Here is a 27,696-nt window from a genome sequence, read left to right as displayed (position 1 = left end):
TTTAAAAGAATATTGGCAACCTGGAAAAGAAAAGATGTATCACAAGGAGGCACATTAATCCCCATCACAAGCATTTTCTGAAGTTTTCTTGTTATAATAATACATGTCTGTTGGTTATCCTAATTTCAATCGACAATCTGTTGGAGAAGTTGAGAGGGGCATTTTTTGGGAGATCTACATGGGGTTGGGAAATTTTCCATTTGGTCAAGTGGAATAAGAAACCATATGATTGATTAACTTTGAGAGAAGGGGCTCTTCTAGGAGAGGAGCGTGCTTGAACTCAATAAGGCTTCGAGAGAGGTGAGTCATATATCATTGTGGGGGAAAGTTATGTTGTTAAAAATGAAGTGGATGAATGTGATTGTGTTCTAAAAGAGATGAGCTACTCTCATGGGAAGGGGTAATGGAAAAGCGTCATGAGGGGAATTCTTTGGGACAAAGTTGGGTGTGGCGGTAACATATACAATCTGAACCCCTAGTGTAGTGGGACAAAGGGGCCTCAGTTCACAATTTTCATTTTTTAACAGTAGAATCGCATTATCTTACATGATCAATAACTTTTGTTATCCTTCCCCTAGGTTTTCTTATATGTTATTGTTTCTCAATATTTTTTGTATACTTATGTTTGTATGAAGTTGGCTTATAAATGGAATCATGTATATGGCTATATACATGATTCTCAAGTTTGAAGTCTTTTTCTTTGGTTCTTGAGCGCTAACTGTTTGCCCTCTATGTCAACATACTATTTTATTCTTGTGCATCTACACTTTTTAGCTAGTTGTAAGCTTTAGATATTTTACCATTTGAAAGAATTCTTTATGATAATGCTGATAAACTTGATGTTTGATATGCAGGGTCTGGTGAGGCTCAATCCCTTATGAAGGAATTAGCTAATGTAGTTACTGAGAAGCAAGAGAAACTTGGTGCCATAAAACTGATGCTTATATACAGAAATAGTGAAAAGGTGCTGGCAGATGCCCTTGGTGCTATGGAGGAAATAACAATTCTAAACTACCACCATTCTGTGCCTTATAAGTATCAAGGAAGACTTCGACCACAAAACATATTATCTTCTGCTTATTCTCTTATGTCATTTTTTCCTGAAGAACTTCCCCTCAAACCCCTAAAAACTCACGAGGAATTGAAACTGTTTCTTGAATCAACTGACAAAGCTTTACTTCTCCTGGAATTTTGTGGATGGACCCCCAGATTGTTGGCAAAGGGGAAGAACAATGGAACTGAAGATGCCTTTGGTGAACAAGGTGTCTCAAACTCTGGAACTAAAGTCTTTTTTCTTCATCCAATGCATCTGTTATGCATGTGTGGTTCTTAACATCAGCTTGAATGAAATTCAAGCTCAATATTATCCAGAATGCTTTTTATGGCTAATTGTCCCTTTCCCCTTTTGGTGTATAACTCAAACGAATGGTTGGACAATGCATATGTTAATTGTCCATGTTGCTTGGAAGCTTGTTTAGATTTTGCCTAGCTTCCATGCTTTACTTGTATTGTGTTCTTGTTTGTGTATGTTGTAAGAGAGCCTAGAAGAACACTACTCCTTTACTGCAATATCAATATGCCCTGACATGTATATTTTAGTAATAAAATCTTAGTGGAGAGGGATATACCATATAATACAATTATAGAGCAGGAAATATTTGAAGAGATCATAGGACAAATTTTGTTGTGAATGATGAGATTTTGTTAGTTGGTCTGAACTCCATTTGGTGTTTTCTCCTCCTATTTATGCTTGAGTGACACATCTTAGTTTGCTGATCCTGTTGTGTCTTAGCAAGCATGTGTGTGTCTCCACCATGAACTAAAGTAATGGACAGTCTGCTGGTCACACAAAATGAAGTTTGCCTAATATATGAATTCCCGATATATAGGTGATGTTGCATGCATGGTCTTAATGTTCTCAAAACTGGTTGAGCATCCATCAAGATCTCTCTTCTCTGCAGGTCTCGAGATCTCTTCAGTTGAGATCTCTCTTTTGATATTTCTCCAGGTGGAGGTAGCAATGGTAGTTGGTACTGGTCTGGTTGTATTACACTTCTAATGTGTAAATAGGTTGCTTTTGGACACTGTATGTTATTTAATAGTTTAAATCATATGGCAGTATATCTGTTGGAATTGTATATATTTATCTTTAGCAGAACTTACTTTTAACACCCTACCCATCATATAATATTGTGCACACATTTAGCTTATGATGTTTTGAATTTAAATTATGATTTTTACTTTTTATTGATCTCTTTTAAAGTTTCATTTTATATTTCTATATTGTTTTTATTAAATAATTTTTTTTTTACCAAATAAATGTTATTATTGGAAAGATGAGAACTTGATGTTCCCTAGTCTCAGTATCTCAGTCCACATCAAGATTGAATATAATTATTGCATTGTCATTTTGTTCATTTATGACATTGACAAAAGCTTTGCATTGCAGGGGTTCCATTTGGATTAGATTTCAAGGGAGAGACAAATATAACACTTGAACCAAGAGGGAACGAAAACCAGAAGGTGGATGATATTTTCTAATTGCACTTCATTACAAGGCTGATTGGAATAAAAATGGAGGTGCATGTCTTGGAAATGTATTCCTCATATTTTCCTTTTTTCTCAAAAACAGGGAATGCAAAATGAAAAGCTGAACTGTGGCATTGAAAATGGGTTTAATGACATTCCTTGGCTTGGAGATTTCAGCAGAGTAAATGACAGTGATCCTTACCTGGAAACTGAGAATATAACACCTGGGGTTAAGTTGTCCTGTACCATTGAAGAGTTTAAGCAGTTTGATTTTTTTCTCTCGAAGTTCATGACAGTTGCAGGAGAGTTCTTCCTGCCCTTAGAACGGCAAAGATTTGGTTTAGTTTCTAATAGATCTCTGCTTTCATCTCTGGATATTGGAGATTCTGGTTCATGGTTTGCAATGGTTTACTTTGCTGGATGTCCCTCTTGTTCAAAGATTCTGAAGGAAGGGGATGACCTCCGTAGTGTTTTACAGACGCAAAATTCACTTGTTGCAGAGGTAAGTTACCTGTTTTGCAGTAATCTTTTGTTAATCTAAGTGGTGCATGAGAATTCTTTGCATCATACTGCCTGTCTTTTTCCAGAATCCTGTATGCCCATATCTTGTTAGATGTATGACATGTTTAACTCATTGTGAAATCTGGACCATTACCTGAACTACACCATCTTCATACAAGTTAAATGATGAGGCTTGTATCATATGTATCTTCGTCTTATCATATGTGGATCTGTTAACTGCATGGCTAGACTGTTGCAATATCTTTGTGACTGTGGTGGGCATGTATTGCTTGTCTGATATCCTGCACCTTGCTCAATATCATCAAGTGTCTATTTCCAAGGTAATTACATTTTTCTGATTGCAGTCTTTGGATTATCTTATATACCATGATACACATCTCCAACCAGCTGAGCTGCCTGTCTGGACACTTTGCTGGTTGTATAGTTAATTGCTTTTATGGCCTCAATAACTGTAAGTTTCTTGAAAAGGTACATCTGCTGAACCTGATGGTTGTCCCATAGTTGATCAAATCCTGCATATGCATTTATGGCAGAGTGTATGATAGATAGAGGGCCATATCTTTCAATAACTTCCAATGATATAGTGAATACCCTGTCTCTCTTATTAGAATGATTCAATTTAATCTGGTTCTCTCTTGTTTTGGATGTTGCTTTTTGATGCATCTTTGTATGCAGATCACAGTGCATCCTTTCAAGAACTACAGTCTGCACTAGAATAATTTTATCTTGGTTGTAGGAAATACAATGATCTTGCTGGGCCATGGTATTTTAAAATAATAATTGATTAATATTTTCAGCATGAAAACATGTTTTTGGCTGGTAATGATTTCAGAAAAAAATATCATCTACATGCGACAAGCCATCCCTTTTCATGACACTCATTTCTTATAATACAGTATAGATAAGCTACAGATTGCCAAGTATGACTTCCATTTGTGCCAATTATGACTATGACATATGCCAATTATGAAATCCACAGATTCTAATGTTTGTTGATCCATGAGGTGCCTCCTTATTTGTCATTTTGCCTCTACCTCTTCTCTCTTATTCTCTAGATTAATTAGTGTGTTTTTTATTCTGTATTTTGATTCCTCACCTGTCTTTCTATCTTGTAGATGGAAGATGATGGGCATGATACTGAGCCTACTTTACCTTCGAGTGAGCCATCGGTTGTTCTTTTTGTGGATAGATCATCCGATTCATCAAGAATTAGACGAAAGAGTAAGGCAGCTCTGAATGCTTTTAGAGAATTAGCACTGGACTATCAGATATCATTTCAAATGGGCGGACAAAGTGACAATAAGCCTGATAAACCCTCTCTCCAAGTTTATCATGCATCAGGGAGTAAATTTGGACATCCTAAGTTATCGGTATCTCCAACAAGTCAAGAGATGAAAGCAAAGGATAAGATATCTGTCATGGTTATAAATAAGGGTAAACGTTTGGATAGCATAACTTCAGATTTACAAGGTAGTTCCTTGAATGAGATCTTGGGATACTTGCTTCAGCATAAGAAAAAGGCAAAATTAAGCTCACTCGCGAAGGAGGTAGGATTCCAACTTCTATCTGATGACTTTGATGTCCAAATAGCTGATACATCAACATCACAGGCTGAACCTCAGTCTAGTCAAGTTTCACCAGAACTGTCTGTGGAAGGCCTTGTTGAAAATAGTGCTGATTTGGACAAGGATCAGTCACTATATACTGCAGGCATATCTGCTGTGAACATGGCTGAAGAATCTAAACCTACTGTTGTTGAACCTTCTTCTGAGCATGGCAAAGAGAGGACAACTCATGTTGTTACAAGCACACAGTCACCATCTATAGAACCTGCCCAATTTCTTGCAAGTCATGAACTTACAATAACTGAAGATTTGAAGGTGGAAGAGAAAGGTTTTTCACAGTTAGACCAATTAGGGAAACAACAGAAATACTCTCAGGGTTTTAAAGGTTCCTTTTTCTTTTCTGATGGTGGCTACAGGTTACTTAGAGCTCTAACTTCTGGTTCAAAGATTCCATCAGCAGTAATAATTGATCCTATTTTACAGCAGCATTATGTTTTTCCAGAAAATACAGTGTTTAGTTATTCTTCACTGGCTACTTTTCTTGATGGTTTTTGTAATGGAAGCCTTCTTCCATATCAACACTCTGATTCTGTTGTTCTAAGCCCTAGGGAGGCCCCACGTCCACCATTTGTTAATCTGGATTTTCATGAGGTGGATTTTATCCCTCGAGTTACAACCCATACGTTCTCGGAGCTGGTTCTTGGTTTTAACAAATCTAGCAGTCAATATGGTGGCCATGCTTGGAAGAAAGATGTGTTGGTCCTTTTCACCAACAATTGGTGTGGATTTTGCCTGAGAATGGAACTGGTTGTTCGTGAAATATACCAGGCAATAAAGGGCTACATGAACATGTTGAAGAGTGGATCTGAGAATGGACAATCGATATTTAGCAGCAGTAAGTACTTTTTCTTCTGTCAGTAATTACTGAAGTTTATTGTCTCTTTTTATTAATTCTTTTTCCTTCACTTGCTTATATTGGCATTCCAAGTAAATGCATCTTTTTCTGCTTTATATTTTCTCACTGTTGTTTAAATCATGGTATATCCATCTCATTCTGGTAATTGTAAGCTGTAGAATCTTTCTCAATGCCATGTCATGCATAATAATCCAATGGTTGATAGCTGCATTGATGCATGTAATTTATTGATGGCCTCTATATCTTCAGATTGAAATCAGAATTCATGGACCACTATTAGAAGAATTAAAAGAAAAATATTAATAAAAAATCCATAAAAAATTCAAATCCAAAAGAGAGAAGAGAAGATATTTTTATATTTGCAACCCCAAAATGAGTTCTTCCATCTGGAAAACCCAATTTTCAAAGAGCTATTAACATCTTTTAGAGAACACTCTTGAAATGTTCTGTCTCCCACTTACTCATTCCATCTTGAAATGTCAAAAATGCTATAGATAGAAATGACTGTCATGCTGTTGTTAAAATGACACATATGCAAAGAGAGAAAGGAAACTCTATGGAAAGGTACATTGTTTAGCAGAGAAATCTGGCAATATTCTGCTTCTTTCAGCCATAAATGGATTTGGTTCTATAGGCTGCACAATTCTCATCTTCCAGCTGTTTGTAAATTATGTCCATTTTCCTTCACTCTCATCTTCTTGTACTTTCTATTTTACTTACATGTAAATGCATATATACATATGTATGCACACACACATATGAATACTTGAATATAATAGGAAAACAATCCTAATCAAATACTCTTAATATGAATACATAAAATATATCTAAATACGTTTCTAATGATACAACAATTATCTTTAATGTGCTAAGTTTATTTGAACTTCATGCCTCATGAATGCTCCCCTCCCACCCTCCCCCCCTCTCTCTCTCTCTCCAATTTCTATGTTGAATGAACTGATTCTCCTTAAAATATTTTTTGTTTGCCTTTCTTCCCCTTTATTTTCTTTGCAAAGGTTTAAGATGCATGAAATCTGGTGCCAATAGAAAAATTGGAGCCCCCCTAAAACTTAGCTGGGTTCTTAACTCAGCAGAAAATATAAGAAAAAAGTGAAAAAAAAAGGAGTAAAATCCCTTCTTGGAAAAAAATTTGAAAGAGAGATTCTTAATAACCATTTTTATTGAATGAATAATTGAGTAAAATCTCAAAAAAGAAGAAAGATTGACAAAGAAAAATGGATGAAGATGAGCTAATTTTGAATAAAGATGATTTTTGTTAATATGATAATTATAAACAAAAAGTCTAGTAGGGGAAACAATTATGAAAACATAAATCATTTCTTAAAAACAATAAAAATTTTAAAAAAAATTACTGGAAAAAACCCTAATCCCTTATTTTCAAAAGCTGAATCCCCGATGCAAATTTGCACTTTTTTGTTTTTCTTTTCCCAAAAAATGTTCACTCGTTTTCACTAAAAGCGAACAAGAATGATTCATAAGTTCAAAGATAAAATTTACATAAATGCCTCATATCATTGGACAGTAGGGATCCTAGTTTGATCCAACTGTAGAAAATGATGAAAATGATAGAGATTATGGAGATGAGGATGGTATGAGTCAAGTTGAAAGAAATGAGATGGATGAAGAGGTTGTTGTGGATGAGATTTGTCTTAAGTGATAAATGTTGTTCCATCGGAAATAATGAACATAAAATGTTATAAACAAGATAAGGGATAAGAATATGAAGATGATAGGGTTGCAATACGAACCGGGTTTGGCAATATTTAAGGTTGTTTTTTCTTTTTTATTGGTTTTTATGTTACTGTTGAGCCTTACTAATATATGTAAAGAGGAGCAATCTTGGAATTTCTTGAATGTTAGGGAAGGTCAGTTGACAGTTGATGATCAAAGTGTTCGACTGGAATGTTAGGGAAGGTCTGTGTAATAATATTTGAAAAGAAAGGATTGCTGCATGTAATTTTGCCATACCTCAGAGGAGGTTAATGTAATTTTCCATATGATGAAATCATAATTAGAATAAAAAACTTAAATATTTGGAATCCTTATTCAAGTGAATTTCTAGTGCTAAAACAATTGTATTTTAAAGCACTAAGGTAGTTTGGTCTTAGCATATTTCTTGAATGCTCCTACATCAGGTCTTTATTTTGAGTCTTTGTTTTTATACTTTTGACTGTGCCAATGGGGCTTCTCCCTCTTTTATTATTTATTATATTCATTAAAGAGAATGGTAATCAGCTAACTTGTCTCATTTGAACATATGCTGAGGGACAGTTTTTTTTTGCTTAAGAAAATTTTATTTTAACATGGACAGAGTTTTAGACTTGTGTTTTTCTAACAGAAAGACTTTCTTTTGGGAACCATGAGGGCAATATTCTCTAGATCAGCAGGTCTTGACTTAGTTATTGAAGTAGAAATCCTTGTTATGATGAAAGCCTTTATAGTGGAGGGGGATTCAACACTGGTGCTTCTATGGGCTTCACAAGGAAAGAGTGAACCTTGGAAGTTTTATTCTTGGTTTTCTCTTTTATCTCTCTAGAGGTTTAAGGTGCGTTGACAGAGGCTTTTCTAATGGCTGCATGAGTGCGGATTCTGTTGGTTTTGTTATATTGTTGTAAGCTCTAAATGGAGGGTGTTCAGGGATATTTATTGTTCAAAGGATGGCTTATCCTTCCCTATTTTGCTCCCTTTTTGTTAATAATGAAGTTTTTGGTTTCCTATTGAAGTAGTGATTGATCTGGTGTACACACTGCATGATTTTAGACATAATATGATTTGTTATTTTTTTTTTCCTAATTTAATATTTGAACTCAAGAAAATCTTTTTTCTCTAATACTATTGATGGAAGAAATGTTAGAATGAAGAAAAAACTTCCTAGAAATTTTATGTCCTAACAAGTGGTTACCTATGTCACAGATAACTCAAAGGATGCTACTTTGAAGCTCCCACTGATTTACCTGATGGATTGCACATTGAATGAATGTAGTTTGATTCTAAAATCAAATGATCAGGTGCATCTTGTCAAATCCACATTTTGCTTATTTTATATAGTATTTATGCCTTTGTTTGCTTTGTTTTCCTAGGATTTTTTGTGGATTCATGGGTTCACGCACTGGGTTTTTCATGACCCAGGCTCTATTAGGCATTGCAACTGGCTCAGCCACTGTTTGGTTCCTCTTGCTTCTTGGACCTTGCTTATGTAATATTTTCTCCAAACCATTTTTTTAGGCAAATAGGAAAGTATATTAGAATGAGCCCCTAACATAAAAGGGGTTCTATTCATATGTATACATGAAGGACACAGGCAGCACACTAAGGTAAAGAAAGAAACCTACAACAGTACAAGTTAATGTCCTCATACTATCATCAAACTCATAGAAAGGCCAGGTAGCTAACACATGCCCCCTGTTATCCACATGAAAAACGTGTTTAGAAGCACATCTTCACTATCAAACGTGATCTCTTCACACCAGCAAACTTCTGTCATTACCCTGTTCCCGATGGATCTAAATAAATAGAGGATCACTTTACAAATCAACTTGCCCTTGGCTCCCACAAAAGCACCAAACCAACTAAGATGAAAAACTTTAATTGAACAAGGAAAGATTGAAGAAACATCAAACAAGGAGAACACCAAGGACTGTGGACTAATCAACTACAATGAATGAGGATGTCATCAGCAGACTCTAAATCTTGATTGCAAAGACAGCTTAAGCATACTCCAACCTCCACTCATTAGCCGATTAACAATCAAATCTTCTCCCATGCCACTTCCCACACAGAAGAATGGAACTTGCAAGGCATCTTGAGTTTCTAATCAACTTAGTAGGGAATGTGTGAAGGTCTCCTAATACCTGGGACTTATGATATGATCTGACTGTGATAGAGTTCCTATTAGCAATCTTCCTTGTAAATTTGTCTTCCAGGCTGCTAGAAACAGAATAAGTGCTCAGCAAATGTAGAAAGGAGTCCACCAAAGTCACCTACCTATCCAAAAGGTTTCTCCTTATCCTTGGATTCCATTAAGCACCAACCCAATAATCTAAAACCCAAGTCTTCTTATGGACTGTAAAATTAAATAACCTCAGGAAACATTCATATAGAAGCTCCCCACCACACCAATGGCCAAGCCAAAATTTGACAACCATTACTAATAGAAACCTTCATCCTCAAGAAAAAAGTCAGCCCCACCACACCAATGGTCAACCATTGCCAAGCCAAAAATTTCTCTAGGCATTTCAATTGCCTAGGATAACAATCCACCATCCAATCACCTCTATATGGAAACAACTTAATATTTTCTGCTAGTAGCAGACAAGAAACCTCCCTTATAAAGAAGAGTAAAACAGGATGGCATATTGATTGAATAAAATATTGTTAAAAATTTGGATTCTACTATTGCACTTGGAAATATGATGGGTGGCTTTGTCAAATTCTAGATGTTGCTAGCAATTTGGGTTGCTCCTCTGTTGGTCTCCTCGTTTAGCAAATCGTGTTGTCTATCATTTAGCAAAACAAGGGGCCTAGCTTCAGGCTTCTCTTCTAGAGGATTTCTTAACTCCTTAAGGAGTGTAGAATTGCTCTAACTTGTACAAGGTCGTGTTATATTCTTGAGATGTAATGTTATCCTATTGTTCCTACTTGAGAAGTTCACTTTCTTTCTTTGTTCGATTAGTTATCTTTTTGGAAGCACTTCTCTTCAGTCATTTGTACTTAAACAATCATATTAGTGAATCAGTATATTTCTAATAAAAAAGAAATAAAAAATGCAATAGGATACCACAAAGCTTCTTGCCTAGCATGTAGTGCAATAGGGTAAGGACTCGAGCAGAGAGAAACTACTAGTTATCAAAAATTAGGAATTTCATTACTTATTAGTTACTCAGATTTGTAGTGCAATACATAATTTGACATGGACATCGAACAGAGATATAAGATACACCACAACAAGGACAGGCCAACATGGAAAACTTGAAAAAAGAAAAGGGAATTGACACATGGAAAGGACACAACACATTCATTTTACGTTTATACTTAAAAATTAGAAAAATTCACAGGCATGTTGTGAAAGGGGTAATGTTGATAATAAGAAAAGGGGGTGCAATGGGAGAGGAAATCGAATGTGTTTGGACATTACCTTGACTGTCTGTTAGCCTTGTTCATGCTTCTAACTGCTGCATATTAAAATCTCATGATGTTTTCATTCCTAGAAAAAATATAGAATTGGAGGGGTAATCAGAAGAAAGAGAGAATTATATATATAAGGGTCTTGTGATATGAAGTTTGGATTCTAGAACTACCTTGATATGACTTATAAGGCTAAATTAAAGGGCTATGTTAGTATTCAAGGTCAACACTCATTATTATCAGTGATAACTAGAACTCCCTCACTCCTTCCTAAATCTTTCTCCACTTGTATAGATTCTTGGACATGATGGACCTCAAGTGAGAATTTAGAATATGCACCCAGAATTTAGAGGTACTGTTGTGGCAAAGCTAGCTAACAGTGAGTTAGATAGGCCCAACTCTCTAAAGTTTTCTCCACTTATATTCGTTCTTGGATGGAATGGACCAAACAAACTCTCATAAAAAGGTCAACAAAGATCAAGGGGGTGCAATGGGAGAGATGAAGAGAGTCTTTGTTGTATTGAACCTGTTTGGACATTGCCTTGACTGTCTGTTAGCCTTGTTAATGCTTCTAACGATGTTTTCATTCCAAGAAAAATCTAGAATGGGAGGGGTAATCAGAAGAAAGAGAGAATTATATATATAAGGTCTTTGAGCCTATCTAACTTACTGTTAGCTAGCTTTGCCACAGCAGTACGTCTAAATTCCAGTTGCATATTCTAAATACTCACTTGAGGTCCATCCTGTTCAAGAATACATATAAGTGGAGAAAGATTTAGGGAGGTGTGAGGGAGTTTTAGTTTACACTGATAACAATGAGTGTTGACCTTGAATACTAACATAGCCCTTTAATTTAACTTTATGAGCCATATCAAAATAGTTCTGAAATTCAAACTTTATATCACCAGACCTTTTTGTAAGTGAGTTTGCTACATGTCATCTATCCTTTTTGCCACCTCTCCCCCCCACCCCTCTTTGAAGTACCTTATACTTTATGAAGTGTTAGTGTGCTATCATGTTATCAGTCCTTCATGCTTGGTCTTTGATGCAATATTTGGTTTTCAGCCAAACATAGTACTGATTAATTTCTGTATAGTGATGCTACATAGTTTACTGGTTAATATATATCCTCCATTAGCTGCATAAGTCATGTGCAGATTCTTTATCAAGGAGAATTTTGGGAGTTAGGAGGGGGTTGTTGCTCAAGGGAAGGTAGGGATTTGATAGGCTATGACATTTGGTAAGCAATTTGGAAAGGTTGGATGTCTTCCATTCCTTAACTAGTATCTTCATGGGGAATATGCTGAGAACAAAATCTCGGCTTGAATTTTGGTGTAGGGAATAAGCCTCCTTTTATAACAATTGTTAGCATTAATCTTTTCACAGGCAATTAGCTATGCAGAAGCTTTAATTGTAGGAGGAGCTTTAGCTCCTTAAATAAAATTAGCTCAAGGAAACGCAATAGGACAGTTACTTTTACAAAAAGCATGGAAAAACTATTTAGAAAATAGATTCTCACCATAGATCTGCTAATAAGGAGGGAAAGCGCTATGTTGAATTGATGGTATTTGTGTCATCAGGGTGAGGAATATGCAAATCACAAATCCTCCATTAATGAGGTGATTGGATCTTTGTGGGTATTACATTGCCTTATTTTTTGGCATTGCAAGGATGCAATAGGAGGATTTTGAAAGAGCTATGACTTGAAGAGTTATTTTTGAAGTCCTCATTCTTGTGGTCTAGGCCTTTCTTTTTTCCTTTTTTTTCCCAATAAAAAATTATAGGTTAAAAAGGTTATATATAGATTGAATCATAATTATGTTAACATGATCTAATAGTTAAATCGGTCATGTATAGGTTTAGTCATTATTGTGTTATGAAACAAATATGATTGAACTTAAAATTGAAGGGGATGAATATTTAAGATCTACTTAAGAAAGGAATGAAAGGAAATAAAGAAATTCTAAATTACTCTATCAAAGGTATTTAGGTAACTTTTCAGTTTTTTAGTGGTTGGTATTTAAATTTCATTTAGAATTTAGGAAGTTTTTTATTTGAAATTCCTCCTTCATAGAAGTTTCTTTGTTTCTAAACCTTTTACCTTCTCATGTCATTTTCAAGTTTTGTTTGTGGATTGTGTTAAATGTTCAAGGAATTCCACGAGCATAGCTCCTTCCTCAAGAGCCTCAACAATACTTTTCTGGTTTTGATTCCCAAGAAAAGCAGGGCTAGGGATCTTGGAGATTTTAGACCTATTAGTCTTCTGGGGGGGCTCTACAAGCTATTGGCTAAAGTGCTAGCTAACAGACTGAAGAAAGTGGTTGGAAAGGTGGTTTCCACTTCTCAGAATGCCTTTGTGAGGGGAAGACAAATTCTTGACACTTCCTTAATTGCAAATGAAGTGATAGACTCGTGGCAGAAACGAAAAGAAAAGGGCCTTATTTGCAAATTGGACATAGAAAAAGCTTATGACAGCATCAATTGGAAGTTTTTGTTGAAGGTTCTGCAAAAGATGGGCTTTGGGTCTAAGTAGTTGGGGTGGATGTGGAGTTGCTTATCCTCAGCCAATTTCTTAGTGTTGGTTAATGGGGTGCCAGTTGGCTTTTTCCCTAGCACTAAGGGCCTTAGACAAGGAGATCCCTTATCTCCTTATCTTTTTGTTATGGGAATGGAAGTGCTAGATGTTCTTATTAGGAGAGCCGTGGAGGGGGGATTTTTATCAGGGTGTAACATTGGGGGTGGCAGTAGATCCCCTTTGAACATCTCCCATTTGTTTTTTGCTGATGACACAATTGTATTTTGTGAGGCTAGTAAGGAGCATCTAACTCATTTAAGTTGGATTTTACTCTGGTTTGAAGCAGCTTCAGGTCTAAGGATTAACTTAGCCAAAAGTGAAATAATTCCAGTTGGAGAGGTGGTGGAGATTGAAGAGTTGGCTGTTGAGCTAGGCTGTAGGGTGGGGTCCTTACCCTCTCAGTACTTGGGTCTTCCCCTAGGGGCTCCTAATAGAGCTCCTTATATGTGGGATGGGGTGGAAGAGAGAGCAAGGAGGAGACTCGCGCTTTGGAAACGACAATATATCTCTAAAGGGGGAAGAATCACTTTAATTAAAAGTACTTTGGCTAGCATGCCAATCTATCAAATGTCTATCTTCAGAATGCCCAAGATTGTTGCTAGAAGGCTAGAGAAAGTGCAAAAGGACTTCCTGTGGGGAGGGGGAAATATGGAGGGGAAATTTCATCTAGTTAAATGGGAGGTGGTTTGTACAGACAAGGAAAAGGGTGGGCTAGGCCTTAGGAAGCTAGTCATGTTGAACAAAGCTTTACTTGGCAAGTGGATATGGAGGTATGCTTGTGACAAAGAGAATCATTGGAAACAAGTGATTAAGGTGAAGTATGGGCAAGACAGTCTTGGATGGAGGCCAAAGAAGGATAATGGGGCGGTTGGAGTAGGGGTTTGGAAGGAGATTTGGAAAGAATCAGATTGGTGCTGGGATAACATGATATTCCGAGTTGGGAAGGGCAACAAGATCAGATTTTGGACAGATATTTGGTGTACTGATACAACGCTGTCCCATTGTTTTCCTCACCTTTTCGGTATGGCTGTCCAAAGGAGCTCAACGATTGAGGAAATGTGGGACCAAAATTCTGGTCAAGGAGGTTGGAACCCAAATTTTTTGAGGGACTTCAATGATTGGGAGCTAGATATGGTTGGGGATTTACTCCATATGCTGAGGGGTCATAGGCTTTCTTTGGAGGAAGATTCAGTCTTTTGGAGGCAAGGAAGAAATGGTAAGTTCAGGGTCAAGGAAACTTATAGCTTGTTGACCAATTCTAATGATACAAGATTTCCTTCAAGAAGTATTTGGGTGGCTAAGGTGCCAACTAAAGTCGCCTTCTTTGCGTGGGAGGCGACGTGGGGGAAGTTGCTTACTTTGGATAGATTTCAAAGAAGAGGGGTGCAACTTCCGAATTGTTGTTTTTTGTGTGGGTGTGAAGAAGAAAATATAAATCATATCCTTATACATTGTATAGTGGTTAGAGCTTTGTGGGATATTGTCCTTGGGTTAGTAGATGTTAAATGGGTCTTTCCAGAAACTGTAAAGGAGGTCTTAATTAGCTGGAGGGGCTCGTTTGTGGGGAAGAAAAGGAAAAAGATTTGGGACTCTATTCCGTTGTGTATTTTTTGGACGGTTTGGAAAGAGAGGAACAGATTAGCCTTTAGGGGGGGTGTGTTGAATATTCAGAAGTTAAAGAATTTTTTTGTTTGTAATTTGTGGAGTTGGGCCAAATTGTATTTACGTGAGGAGGCTTTCTCCCTTATAGGCTTCCTGGAGTGGGTAGCATCCACTTAAGGGGAAGTGATTCTTTTTGTCTTTGTTTTTTGAGGCCCTAGCCGCCTTGTATACTCCATGTATGCTTTGTGGCGCTTCGCCTCTCTATTAATGCATATCCTTTTACTTATCAAAAAAAAAATAGTAAGTCAAAACCAGAAAGGCCACTCTATGCATAGCAGTGGAGCCATTCATTTTAGCAGTTAAAGATTCTGCCTCTGGATGCTGCAGAAATATTAAAACTCTGTAGTACTAGCATCTTTTCCTCCAATAGTCTGATAGAGGCTTGTGCCCAGCATTCAACAACCTATATACAAGTGGTCTTTATTTTACTTTATTTTCTATTATTTGTATATCTATATATGGACTTCAGTTATTAACAAGCTCTCATGCCACTTTCCAGTTACCATTGCTGTGCAAAAAAATTCTTCTATCCAAGTGTTGTGTGGGGCATTTATGTTGTATTCTTTTGGTATTTTGATCATGCAGAGAGAAATATATCCGGCTCTGGTTTTATTTCCTGCTGAAACAAAGAATGCTCTATCGTATGAAGGGGATATGGCTGTAACTGATGTTATCAAGTTTATAGCTGGTCATGGAAGTAATTCTCATCATCTCATGGGAGATAATGGTATTTTTTCCTCAACCAGTGAATTTATTATAAGCACTTGCATCTTTTTGAGTTTTTAACTTTCATTATTCATTATTTAAAGTAGTGCAATACTAATACTTTGTTATTACCTCCTATTTTCAAACATCTATTGGGCCAAACTTTGTTTCTACTTGATGAAAAATAATCTCCTGTATATTTCATTACATTTTTTTTACAATATATATACAAAAGAAGGACTAACAAGATCCCTTTAATTAGGCTACCTATCAAAAAGGGATCCTTGAAATCAAACAATCTGATTGCAAGGGTCTACAGGGAATTTGCAAAAGGTTTTAATATAGAATTTACCTAGATTCTTGGTATAGAAATCATGTGTCGGCTTTTACAAGAAAGGAAAAAATATGGTAGGAGAAATCTAATATATATGGAGGAAAATCAATTGTTGATTTCTTGGCCTAATATTCTAACACTCCTCAAGTTGATGCAAAGATATTTTGTATTCCTAGCTTGTCTAAGATTGCATAAAAAATTGAATTGGGTAGGCCCTTTGTTAGCATATTTGTGAACTGTTTAGAAGAGGGGACATACAAAGTGCAAATTAGCCCACGATCAAGCTTTTCTTTGATGAAACATCAATCTATCTTCACATGCTTGGTTCGATCGTGATGAATGAGGTTATGGCCTATATTTATAGTAGGTTAGTTATCACAATATAGCTTTATGGGTCCTTTCAAAGTGATGTCAAGGTCAGTAAGAATGATCTTTATCCAGAGTAGTTCACAAATCCCTTGAGCCATGGCCGTAAACTCAACTTCTACGCTAGATCTAGCCTCCACTGATTGTTTTTTACTTCAAGTAACTAGATTGTCTCCCAATAATGTACAATATCCAGTAATTGACCTTCTATCAACTATTGATCCAATCTAATTAGTATCACTGTTCCAATTCCATGTTTCTTGTCTTCCGAAATAAGATTCCCTTGCATGGTGTAGACTTTAAGTAACATAGGATTTTGTATATTGTCTCCATGTGAGATTCATGTGGTGAATGCATGAATTGGCTTACAACACCTACAACATATGCAATGTTTGGTCGGGTGGGAGATAAATGAATTAATTTCCCCACCAATCTTTGATAGAGGTCGTGGTCTACCATATCATCTTCTATTTTCCTCATAATTTATGATTTTGCTCAATTAGAGTCTCTATTGGTTTGCATCTAAGCATCCCTGTCTCCTTTAGAATTTTTTTTATTTTTTATTTTTGATAAATCCTTGTCTCCTTTAGCAAATTGAGGATATATTTTTGTTGGAAAATAGATATTCCCCTTTTTGAATGTGCCACTTCAATCCCGAGGAAATATTTTAGTTGATTAGACAAATCAATTTTTAGTCTTTGAGTTTCCCCCTCATCATTTCTAGTAACAATAATGTCATTCACATAAACTATCAAGGCAGTCAACTTACTAGATGAGTCATGTTTGATAAACAATGTCTAGTCCCCTTGGCTTTGATGGTAGTACATTTTTAGCATTGATTTTGTAGATCTTGCAAACCATGCTCTTGGATACTGTTAAAGTCCATAAAGAGACTTCTTAAGTTTGCAAATTTTGTTCCTCCAAACCTTGTCACCAAACCCAAGTGGAGTGTCCATGTGTACCTCTCCTTCTAAGTTGCCATGTAAGAAAATATTTTTCACATTAAATTGCTATAAGGGCCAATCAAGATTAGTAACTAAAGACAATAGAACATGAATAGTGTTCATTTATGCCACTGGTACAAAGGTCTCTTAGTAGTCAAATACCTTAAGTTTGTGTGAATCCCTTGACTACCAATCTAGCCTTATACCTTTTTACTGTCCCATCAGCCTTGTAATTTAATTGTGAAAATCCACTTACAATCTACTATTTTCTTCCCTTTGGGAAGCTCAACTATACCTCATGTCTCCTTTTTTTGTAAGGCTTGCATCTCCTCATTAAGTGCTTTCCTCCAATTCTCATCCTCTAAGTGCCCCTTGGACTGTGTTTGGAATTTCAACAAAAGACATTTGGGTACTAAAGGCTTGGTATGTAGATGATGAACGATTTAATGAGGTGAAATTTGAAATAGGATGCTGGTTGCATTTTCTAGTGCCTTTCCTCAATGCAATGAGCCAATACAAAGCATTATACACACTAGAATGAGTATTTTCATTACCTAGTTCAAGGTTGGATAATGGGATATGAAAGGATGCTATAGATTTTCCCTTCCTCGAATACACTTTTAGTTCGGAGCTGTTTGCTGGGAACATATATTACCTTTCCTTGAGCTGATTCTCAAGTTCAGTGGTTGGAATTTCAGTGGGCAAATCTTCTACAATTAGCTCTTCATTAAAAGTCTGCTGGAATTTCTAACGTTCACTAGCTGATTCATTAGAGGACTCCAAGGTTGGAACATTTGAAATAATAGGGAGTATTGGTGCAGAATCTAGAATTCTGGGGTTGAAACATCTTGGACAGTAGAGGAAATTGAGTGTCTGAGGTAGAGACATTTGGCACATTAACCGGTTGAAGGACACCCCTGGCATTCTCACCATTCCTAGGAAAAATTTCTGATAGCTTATCTTCAATTTCTCCAACCTCCCCCTGAAGATAAGTGTGTGTGAAATGGTTGACACTCAAAGAAGGTAGCATCCATGGTGATATATGGCCTTTTTGTGGGTGGATGATGGCACTTTCATCACTTTTGATTGGGAGAATATCCAAGAAAGACACACCTAAGAGCTCTTAGGTCAAGTTTATCTATAGATTATTTGGAAATGCGAATGAAAGATACACACCCTAATATTTTTGGAGGAAGTGTTCCAATATCCTTAAAGTTAGGAAAAGACTTTGAAAGTACATCAACTAGGGATTTAAAGTCTAAGACTCAAGAAGACATTCGATTTATTAAAAATGTAGTAGTCAAAACGACTTCCCCCTAATATGATTTTAGGACATTCATTTGAAAAATTAAAGACTTAAAAGCCTCTAAGAGATGTTTGTTTTTCCTCTACACTACCCCATTTTGTTGTAGGGTATCTACACATGAAAATTGATGCACAATACCTTCATTTTGGAGATAGGTGATAAGATTATGGTTGAAGTATTTCCTTTTATTATCTAACCTTAAAGGTATGAATTTCAGTACCAAATTGGGTGCAAACCAATTTGTGGAACACTGGGAAAATAAAATTAACTTCTGGTTTGGATTTTAGGAGATAAACCCAAGTGGTATAAGAACAACCATCAATGAATGTAACAAATCATCTAGAACTTAAAATGTTTGGAATTTTAGAGGATCCCCAAACATCTGTATGCATTAAACTAAAAGGAGACGTTTCCTTTTTTTTTTTTCTTATTAGAAAGGGTACAGGATGGTGTTTTGCAAGCTCACAAGCCTCACAATGAAAATCATGGGATTTAGTTTTGTCGAACAATGTGAGAAACATATTTTCCAAAAGGAAGAAAGGTAGGTGTTCCAACTATTTGTGTCATACCCATATTTGTTCAACTTTTGAGGGATTGTTGGTGGCAAGGTTTGAAATGTTGCGATTTTTCTTCGAAATGTCGCGATTTTTCTTCGAAATATCGACAAAATTTCGCTTATCAAACAAGGCCGACACGACATTCCATACCGATTATTGGTCAACTGATTTTTCTGGAATTTCGTCGAAATATCAGCGTTTATAGGCATTTCTGCTGATTTTTTGGGAAATTTCCCGATATTTCAGGAAGTCAAACAACCACCTCCAGTCAATGCGTCAATTTTTGCCTGCAGTGCCCTCCATTTCAATTTTTTGCTTGCAGCGCCCAACCCCCTGCCACAAAGCTGAAATTTTTTTAGCCCATGCTATTGTAGGGATTTGAACCTAGGCCAAAAGACCTTGGTTCAAGCTTAGTTACCATTGGGCCATCTTCTCTTTTGTTAATATATATACATAATAAATATGTTAAAGTTCATTATTAAAAAATAAATAAATTAATTCTAATTATGTTATTTTAAATTTTATTTAATTAATTAATAAATATATAAAAACTACCATTATAATTTTCTTAACAAGTATATTTTAATATCATTTATATGATAATTAAATATAAAAAATATAAATATTAAAAATTCATATATGCATCATCATTTATTTTACATTATTGAATGCATTTGAATTAAAAAAATTATAGTTTTAATATTAAATGTATTATCATTATATCATTAATCCTATTTTAAAAAATTACTCACTTCGCTTTTAAATTTTTTATATTTATCCTTTTAATTTTATTTAATTTTGACTGTTTTTATTTTAAAATATTAAAAATATAAATTTATTAAAAAAAATACTAAAATATAAAAAAATAATAATTAAGTTCAAATATTTTATAAATTAAAATTAATTTGATTAGATAAATAATAAATTATTAATACCGATATATCCTTTCTTATTGATATTTTTCTCTTTAATCATACCTATGTCAATTACACTTAAAAATAACTTTAACATGTGTATTTTTTATTTATTTTATCATTTTTTGGAGTTTCTCCAAATATTTCCATGAATTTTAAATAATTTTTGTCTTACTGATATTTTTGTTAAAATATCCACTGATATTTCTATGATATTTTTGATATATTCGTAAAATCTAAGTACCGATATATCCGTATTTACCAATATTTCAAACCTTGGTTGGTGGTAATAAGAGCTTGTGGGATAGAATCACCAATCTTCCAATGTGTATTGAGGTAGTAAAGTCCACCTTTCCTCTCACCATACCCAATCATCCTCATTACCTGGTCCTAAGAAATGCAATGGGAAGGGGAAATGTTACAAAACAATTCAAGTCTTTAGTGATTTTATTGACAAACAAGAGATTACAACACGAGTTTGAAACATGAACACACTTTGCAAGGTCAGAGAAGGAGTGATGGAGGCTATGCCTTGACCAATTGTGGAAGACGAAGTACCATCAACAACCTTTACTTTTGGCTTAGCTGAAAGTATTGTATAACTAGAAAAAAATTGGAGTGGCTTGTCATATGGTCAGTAGCAGTAGCACCAGTATGGTTTGTAGCACCAGGATTAATGATCCAAATGTTCGATAAATAATCCTTGGAGGCACTTAAAGCTTCAATATCACCTGTTTGGAGGAAAGAAAATGAGGTAGTATTTGTAGTGGGAATTTTGACATGTGTGTCAAGCTGATTGAGAAGTGTTTTCAGCTTTTCATAATGCTCCTTGCTTAGTAAAATAGTTTATTGTTTAGTGGCAAGGATATTTTCAAGAGACATCAATAGTGGCAGCTTGATGCGCCTGTCCAAATGTTATGGTGGGTTTTTCTTCTCTATTGCTCCCCCCTTTACCTCCTAACTAAGGCTTGCCATTGAGTTTTTGGCCAGATTCACATGTATGTCTTGGTTTGTGACAATAATTACATCAAAGTGAATTTTTATCATCTGATTTTCTTTCTTCTCCTGGATCCCATTGGCCTGAAATTTCCAGCACTAGTTAGTACTGAAATTTCTGGAGTATAGCCTCCAAGCATCACAACTCGATGACTTTTGTCTCCAATCACATTGGCATAAACCTCCTAGATGGATGGATAAGGTTCTTTCCCCAATATTTGTACTCTTAGTCTAATTCAGGATTAAGACCAGTTAAGAATTCAAATGCTCTCTCTTGCTCCATTATCTTCTTCAACTTAGTAGTGTCCTCAGTGATTACCATTTCTGTGTTCTGGTAATGCTTTATTCCAACAATAGACTTCGTAGTTTATTGTAATATTTAGTCACGGACCAACTTCTTTGCTTAGTAGCATGGATTTGACACTTCAACTCATATACTTGTGTCATTATTCCAATCTTGGAATAAGTTTGATTGATGACATCCCAAATCTATTTAGTGGTGGAGAGAAACAATTATGTTTGGCTAATCTCCAGCTGCATCGAGTGTAGTAGCCAAGGCATGACCATTAAAGTTTCCTCATCCCACAATTCATATCTTGGATCAGTGGAGTCAGGTTCTGATTTGGCACCTGTGATATAGCACATCTTCTTTTTTACTTTTAATAAAAAGTTTGGCTGATTGAGACCATTGTAGGAAATTCTAGTCATTGAGTTTTTGAGTGGTGATTTGGAGTGTAGGGCTGTCATTATGAATGGTAGATAAAGGTGGTAAGGTTTGGAATGTAGAGGAGGCATCGAAGGGTAGGGTTGTTTGAGAGGATGGTGTATTTTCTCTAGTTTTAGACATTTTGGGGAAATGACAAGGTTTTTGGTTTTTTAGAGCAAACAAGAGATAACCTCGAGGGAATTATAATGGGAACTAAGTAATCAACAATAAAGGTGGGTTAAAATAAAAAATATAAAAAAATAAAAAAAAGCGAACAAGTTACAACAATGAAAGTTGTATGTGACTAAACAATGAAGGCTCTATGGATCTTGGTAGTGTCAAACTTCCTACTTAGATGCCATGATGAAAAATAATCTCCCATACATTTCATTACATTTTGTTTTACAATATATATACAGAAGAAGGATCGGCAAGATCCCTTAAATTAGGTTACCTATCAAAAAAGGATCCTTGAAATCAAACAATCTGATTGCAAAGTTCCTATATGGAATTTACCCAAATTCTTGGTATAAAAATCATGGGTCAACTTTTAGAAGAAAGGGAAAAATATGGTAGGAGATTAATTATATATGGTGAAAAATTAATTGCTAATTTCTTAGCCTAATCTTCTAACACTACCCGCTTTTATTTCCAAACATCTATTTGGGTGACCTGATCAGTTATGCAATAAGTTGATTTTTGTGTCATTAGAGTTGCTAGGTTCTTTTGTATGCTTACTACATCAAGCTACTACAAGTATAAGATGATCATACATGCATTACAATAGTTTGATAGAGTGCTATGCTCTTGAGTTATTGATCATTAAAAGATAAAGGAGAGTACATAAGAAGGTCCTAATTATGATAGTAAGGAAGGGTGGTCTCCAAGCATGAGAATGCTTTTGTGGAGGGAAGACAAATTTTTTTTTTTTTTTGATAAATAAAAATCATATTCATTAAAAAATAAAAAACACCCCAAGGATGCCACAAAGTACATAGGAAGTATACAAATAACGTCTAAAGGAGGGAAGACAAATTCTTGATGTGGTGCTAATATCAAATGAGGCTATTGATTCAATGTTGAGGAATAAGAACTGGGGATTGTTGTGTAAACTTGATATTGAAAAGACTTATGACCATGTCAGTTGAGGTTTTTTTATAGCGATTATGGGCAAAATGGGGTTCAGGCAAAAATGGCTAGAGTGGATTAAGTGGTGCATTTTTATGGCCAGTTTGTTTGTTTAGGTTAATGGTTCTCCCACGGGTTTTTTTTTCTGAAACTCTAGGGGGTTGAGACAAGGGGACTCTTTTCCCCCTTTACTCTCTTTTGGAACTAGATTGTGTCATCCCTTTTCTTTAGGGATTATTTAGAACTCTTGGATTCCTTCTAAAGTGATCTTTTTCAATTGGGAAGCTTGTTGGGGTAAGACATTGAATTTGGACCAGCTCCATAAAAGTGGTTGGTCGTTAGTCAACTGGTGTGTTCTGTGCAAAGAGGAGATTGAGTCCATTGATCACATTCTTCTTCATTATGATAAGGCTAGGATGGCATGGTTCCTTTGTGCGTACAAGGTGAAAGGCTTGGCGAGCCACTCCTTTATGTATTTTTTAGACTATTTGGAAGGAAAGAAATTGAAGAGTGTTTTGAAGATGGAGACATCAGATTAAAGACTCAAAAGGTCTTTTCTTAATGTTGAGAGAGAGAAAAAGAAGAAATACCTTAATTCTCATTCATGTGATTAACTACTTACAATTGAGAAGTATATATATATATATACAAGCCTAAGAGAACTAACTACCATACATGTAACTTATATTAAAAAAGGAAAGACTGTACACTATATATACATTATATTCAACACTCCCCTTCAAGCTGGAGCATATATGTCATATGCACCAAGCTTGTTACAAATGTATTTAATCCTAGGACCTCTGAGAGATTTAGTGAAGATGTCTGCTAGTTGATCATTTGAATTAACAAAACTTGTAGCAACCCATCCTGATGCGATCTTCTCTCTAATGAAGTGACAGTCAACTTCAATATGCTTAGTCCTTTCATGAAAGACTGGATTGGATGCAATATATAATGCGGCCTGGTTATCATAGATGAGTTTCATCTGTTCATCCTTTCCAAATCTCAACTCTTGAAGAAGATGTCTCAACCATATGAGTTCACATGTTGCCAGAGCCATAGCTCGATACTCGGCTTCAGCGCTAGATCTGGCCACTACATCTTGCTTCTTACTCTTCCATGATATTAGATTACCTCCAATAAAAACACAGTACCCTGAAGTGGAACGTCTATCTGTGGGTGAGCCAGCCCAATCTGCATCTGTGTAACCAACAACTTGAGTATGACCTTTGTTTTCGTACAACACACCTTGGCCTGATGTGCTTTTGATATATCGAAGAATGCGGATTACAACATCCCAATAACTATCACATGGTGACTGTAGGAATTGACTAACAACACTCACAGGAAAAGAAATGTCTGGACGAGTAATGGTGAGGTAGTTCAATTTACCTACGAGTCGTCGATATCTCCCAAGGTCTCCTAAAGGCTCCCCCTGTCCTGGTACAAGTTTGACATTCGGATCCATAGGTGTGTCTACCGGTTTACAGTCTAACATACCGGTTTCTTCCAGGATGTCTAAAGCATACTTCCTTTGGGAAAGGACCACACCGGAACTGGATTGAGCTATCTCAATTCCCAAGAAATACTTGAGTTTCCCCAAGTCTTTAGTCTGAAAGTGGGTAAAAAGATGTTGCTTTAGTTTCCGAATACCATCCTGATCACTACCTGTAATGACGATGTCGTCCACATAAACAACCAGATAAATACACTGCCCCAAAGAGTTATGATGATAGAAAACTGAATGGTCTGCTGTACTGCGAAGCATGCCAAACTCTTGAACAACAGAGCTAAAACGGTCAAACCATGCTCGAGGAGATTGTTTCAAGCCATATAGAGAACAACGTAACTTGCACACTAAACTAGACTCCCCCTGAGCAACAAAACCAGGAGGTTGCTCCATATAAACTTCCTCGACAAGATCACCATGAAGGAAGACATTTTTAATATCCAACTGATAAAGAGGCCAATAACACATAGCAGCCATGGAGAGAAGCAGACGGACAGAAGCAATCTTGGCAACAGGGGAGAATGTGTCACCATAATCAGAACCATAAACCTGAGTATAGCCTTTAGCAACTAAGCGGGCCTTAAGGCGATCAACCTGACCATCAGGACTAACCTTAACTGCGTAGACCCAATGACAACCAACTGTAGATTTACCAGAGGGTAAAACAACAAGATCCCAAGTGCCATTAGAGTGCAGAGCAGCCATTTCATCCACCATTGCCTGTCGCCAGCCTGGATGGGAAAGAGCTTCATGGGTGCTCTTTGGAAGAGAAACAGAGGATATAGCAGAAACAAAAGCAGAATAAGGTGAAGATAATCGATGATAACTCAAAAAATTGTAAATAGGATGAGGATTACGAGTAGAGCGAGTACCTTTCCGAATAGCAATGGGTAAATCATCAGGAGAAGACAGAGCCGGGGCAGGAGAAGTCGAAGGGGTAGGAAGTGAGTCAGCAGGTGCCTCAACAAAAGGGAGAGGAGCAGCGACACGAGGGCGACGATGATAAACCTGAAGTGGTCGAGGAGGCACGACATCAGCTGGGGAGACAATAGGAAGGGGCAAGACTTCAGAAACAGGAAGAGACTCAGAAGTGGTGGAAAAGAATGGTGAGTCCTCAAAGAAGGTGACATCAGCGGAGATAAAGTATCGATGAGTCTCAAGGGAATAACAACGATAACCCTTCTGAAGTCTGGAATATCCCAAGAAGAGGCACTTCATGGCTTTTGCAGAAAGCTTGTCCTGTCCAGGAGTGAGAATATGAACAAAGCAAGTACAACCAAAGACACGAGGAGGAAGGAAATAAAGTGGTTGGTCAGGGAAGAGAAGGGAGTGAGGAATCTGATCGTGTAAGACAGAGGAGGGCATACGATTAATCAAATAACAAGCGGTAAGAACAACGTCCCCCCAAAAACGAAAAGGAACATTACTATGGAGGAGGATAGTACGAGCTGTCTCAACAAGATGTCGATTCTTGCGTTCAGCTACCCCATTTTGTTGAGGAGTATGAGCACAAGAAGACTGATGAAGAATCCCATGATGAGACATAAACGAAGTAAATGGGGCTGAAAAATATTCCCTGGCATTGTCATTGCGTAACACACGAATAGAAATATTGAACTGGGTTTGGATTTCAGCATAAAATTTCTGGAAAATAGAGAATAACTCAGCTCGATTTTTCATTAAAAATAACCAAGTACATCGAGAATAGTCATCAATGAAAGTGACAAAATACTGAAATCCTAAAGTAGACGCAGTCCGACAAGGACCTCAAACATCAGTGTGGACAAGCTCAAAAGGAGACTTTGCCCGATTATTCAAACGCTTTGGGAACGAGACACGAGTATGTTTCCCAAGCTGACATGACTCACACGAAAGCGACGACAAAGTGGAAAAACGAGGGACCATCTTCTGGAACTTGGAGAGACTAGGATGACCCAAACGATTGTGAATGAGGAGAGGAGCATCAGTGGAAATGCAAACTGCAGCAGATGAATCCGAGGTGAGGTGATAGAGGCCTTGAGACTCACGTCCTATGCCAATCGTCTTCCCCGTACTTCGGTCCTGCAAGGTCACAAATTTATCAGAAAAGGTAATAGAGCAATTAAGAGTACGAGTGAGTTTGCTGATGGAAATAAGATTAAAAGGACATTTAGGAGTATAAAGGACAGAAGTAAGAGGTAGAGAAGGCAGAGGAAGGGCCAAACCAATACCTTTAGCCACAGTTTGAGAACCATTAGCTAAGGTAACAGTAGGTAAAGCAGAGGTAGTAGTAATAGAGGAGAAAAGATCCTTATTACCAGATAGGTGATCAGAAGCTCCAGAATCTAGAATCCAGGGTCCAAGAGAAGATGTGTGGGTAAGGTAGGCAGAGGCATTACCAGGCTGGGCAACAGAGGCAATAGAAGCCTGAGATGTCTGAGATGCGGAGGAGCTCGGAGGCTGAGGTAGCGGAGAATCAGAGGACTGGGCCATATGGGCAGTGCGAGGAGGCCGTCCATGTAACTGATAGCAACGATTGCGAGTGTGGCCAAGTTTATTGCAATAGGTGCAATGAGGACGTTGGCCTCTACCTCGGGTACCACTGCGTCCTCCTCGAGAGGTAGTTTGAGAAACTAACACAGAAGAATCGGAAGTGTTATCAGATGGCAAAGTCTGAGTGGACGAGATATGGAGGAGGTGAGCAAACACATCATCCAAGGACGGAACTGATGAACTACCAAGAATCTGATCACGGATAGGCTCAAGATCCGGATGGAGGCCAATAAGAGTAAGGACCATGAAGAACTTGTCAAGCTGTGTTTGTTGAGCCCCAACATCAGGAGTAAGAGGCATCACAGTCAAGAACTCCTCCTTAAGAGAGGCAATCTGACCAATATAAGTAGATAGATCCAAATCCTGTTGGTTGATATGGACAATAGCAGAAGCCACTTTATAAAGACGCTAGACATCATTTGTGTATAATCCTTTGACCTGAGTCCAAAATTTAAAACAAGTTTTGTAGGCCCGAAGATGAGAAGAATCCTGGGATCAACCGATTGCCATAATACACTACATAACTATGCATCTATCTTCCTCCACTGTACGCGGTCAACCTCAGGGATATCTACCTCCTGGGTAACCAAGTGATCCTCATATCCTTGACCCATAAACCAAAGTTCAACAGAGGCAGACCAGGAAAGATAATTTTCACTGCCAACCAATTTCTCCGAAGTAATCATAGGAGATCTAGATATGATAGAGGAAAAAATGGAAGTTTTAGTAGCCATATCCACTTATCTGGAGAATGAAGTATGTTTGGATCGAAGAGAGCCCT

At 36.8% G+C, this 27,696-nt stretch overlaps 1 protein-coding gene across 5 annotated transcripts in view; it reads left to right on the top strand.

Moving 5' to 3' along the window:
- Nucleotides 1-27,696, top strand: part of LOC100854034 (uncharacterized) — a 60,112-nt gene that overhangs the window by 21,575 nt on the left and 10,841 nt on the right. For all 5 annotated transcript variants that reach the window (XR_009466278.1, XR_009466273.1, XM_003631261.4 and 2 more), the window contains exons 2-7: nucleotides 855-1,262; nucleotides 2,450-2,523; nucleotides 2,633-3,031; nucleotides 4,167-5,511; nucleotides 8,467-8,561; nucleotides 15,500-15,641. Coding sequence is in view for 3 of the 5 variants with exons in the window: in XM_003631261.4 (XP_003631309.2) it covers nucleotides 855-1,262; nucleotides 2,450-2,523; nucleotides 2,633-3,031; nucleotides 4,167-5,511; nucleotides 8,467-8,561; nucleotides 15,500-15,641 (2,463 nt within the window). In the remaining 2 variants the exon portion in view is untranslated. The remainder of the gene's footprint in view (nucleotides 1-854; nucleotides 1,263-2,449; nucleotides 2,524-2,632; nucleotides 3,032-4,166; nucleotides 5,512-8,466; nucleotides 8,562-15,499; nucleotides 15,642-27,696) is intronic.

Source organism: Vitis vinifera, chromosome 1 (assembly GCF_030704535.1).
Source record: "Vitis vinifera cultivar Pinot Noir 40024 chromosome 1, ASM3070453v1".
NCBI classification, from domain to species: Eukaryota; Viridiplantae; Streptophyta; class Magnoliopsida; order Vitales; family Vitaceae; genus Vitis; species Vitis vinifera.
Note: the sequence above shows the minus strand (reverse complement) of the source record. Positions and strands in the feature narration are given on the sequence as shown.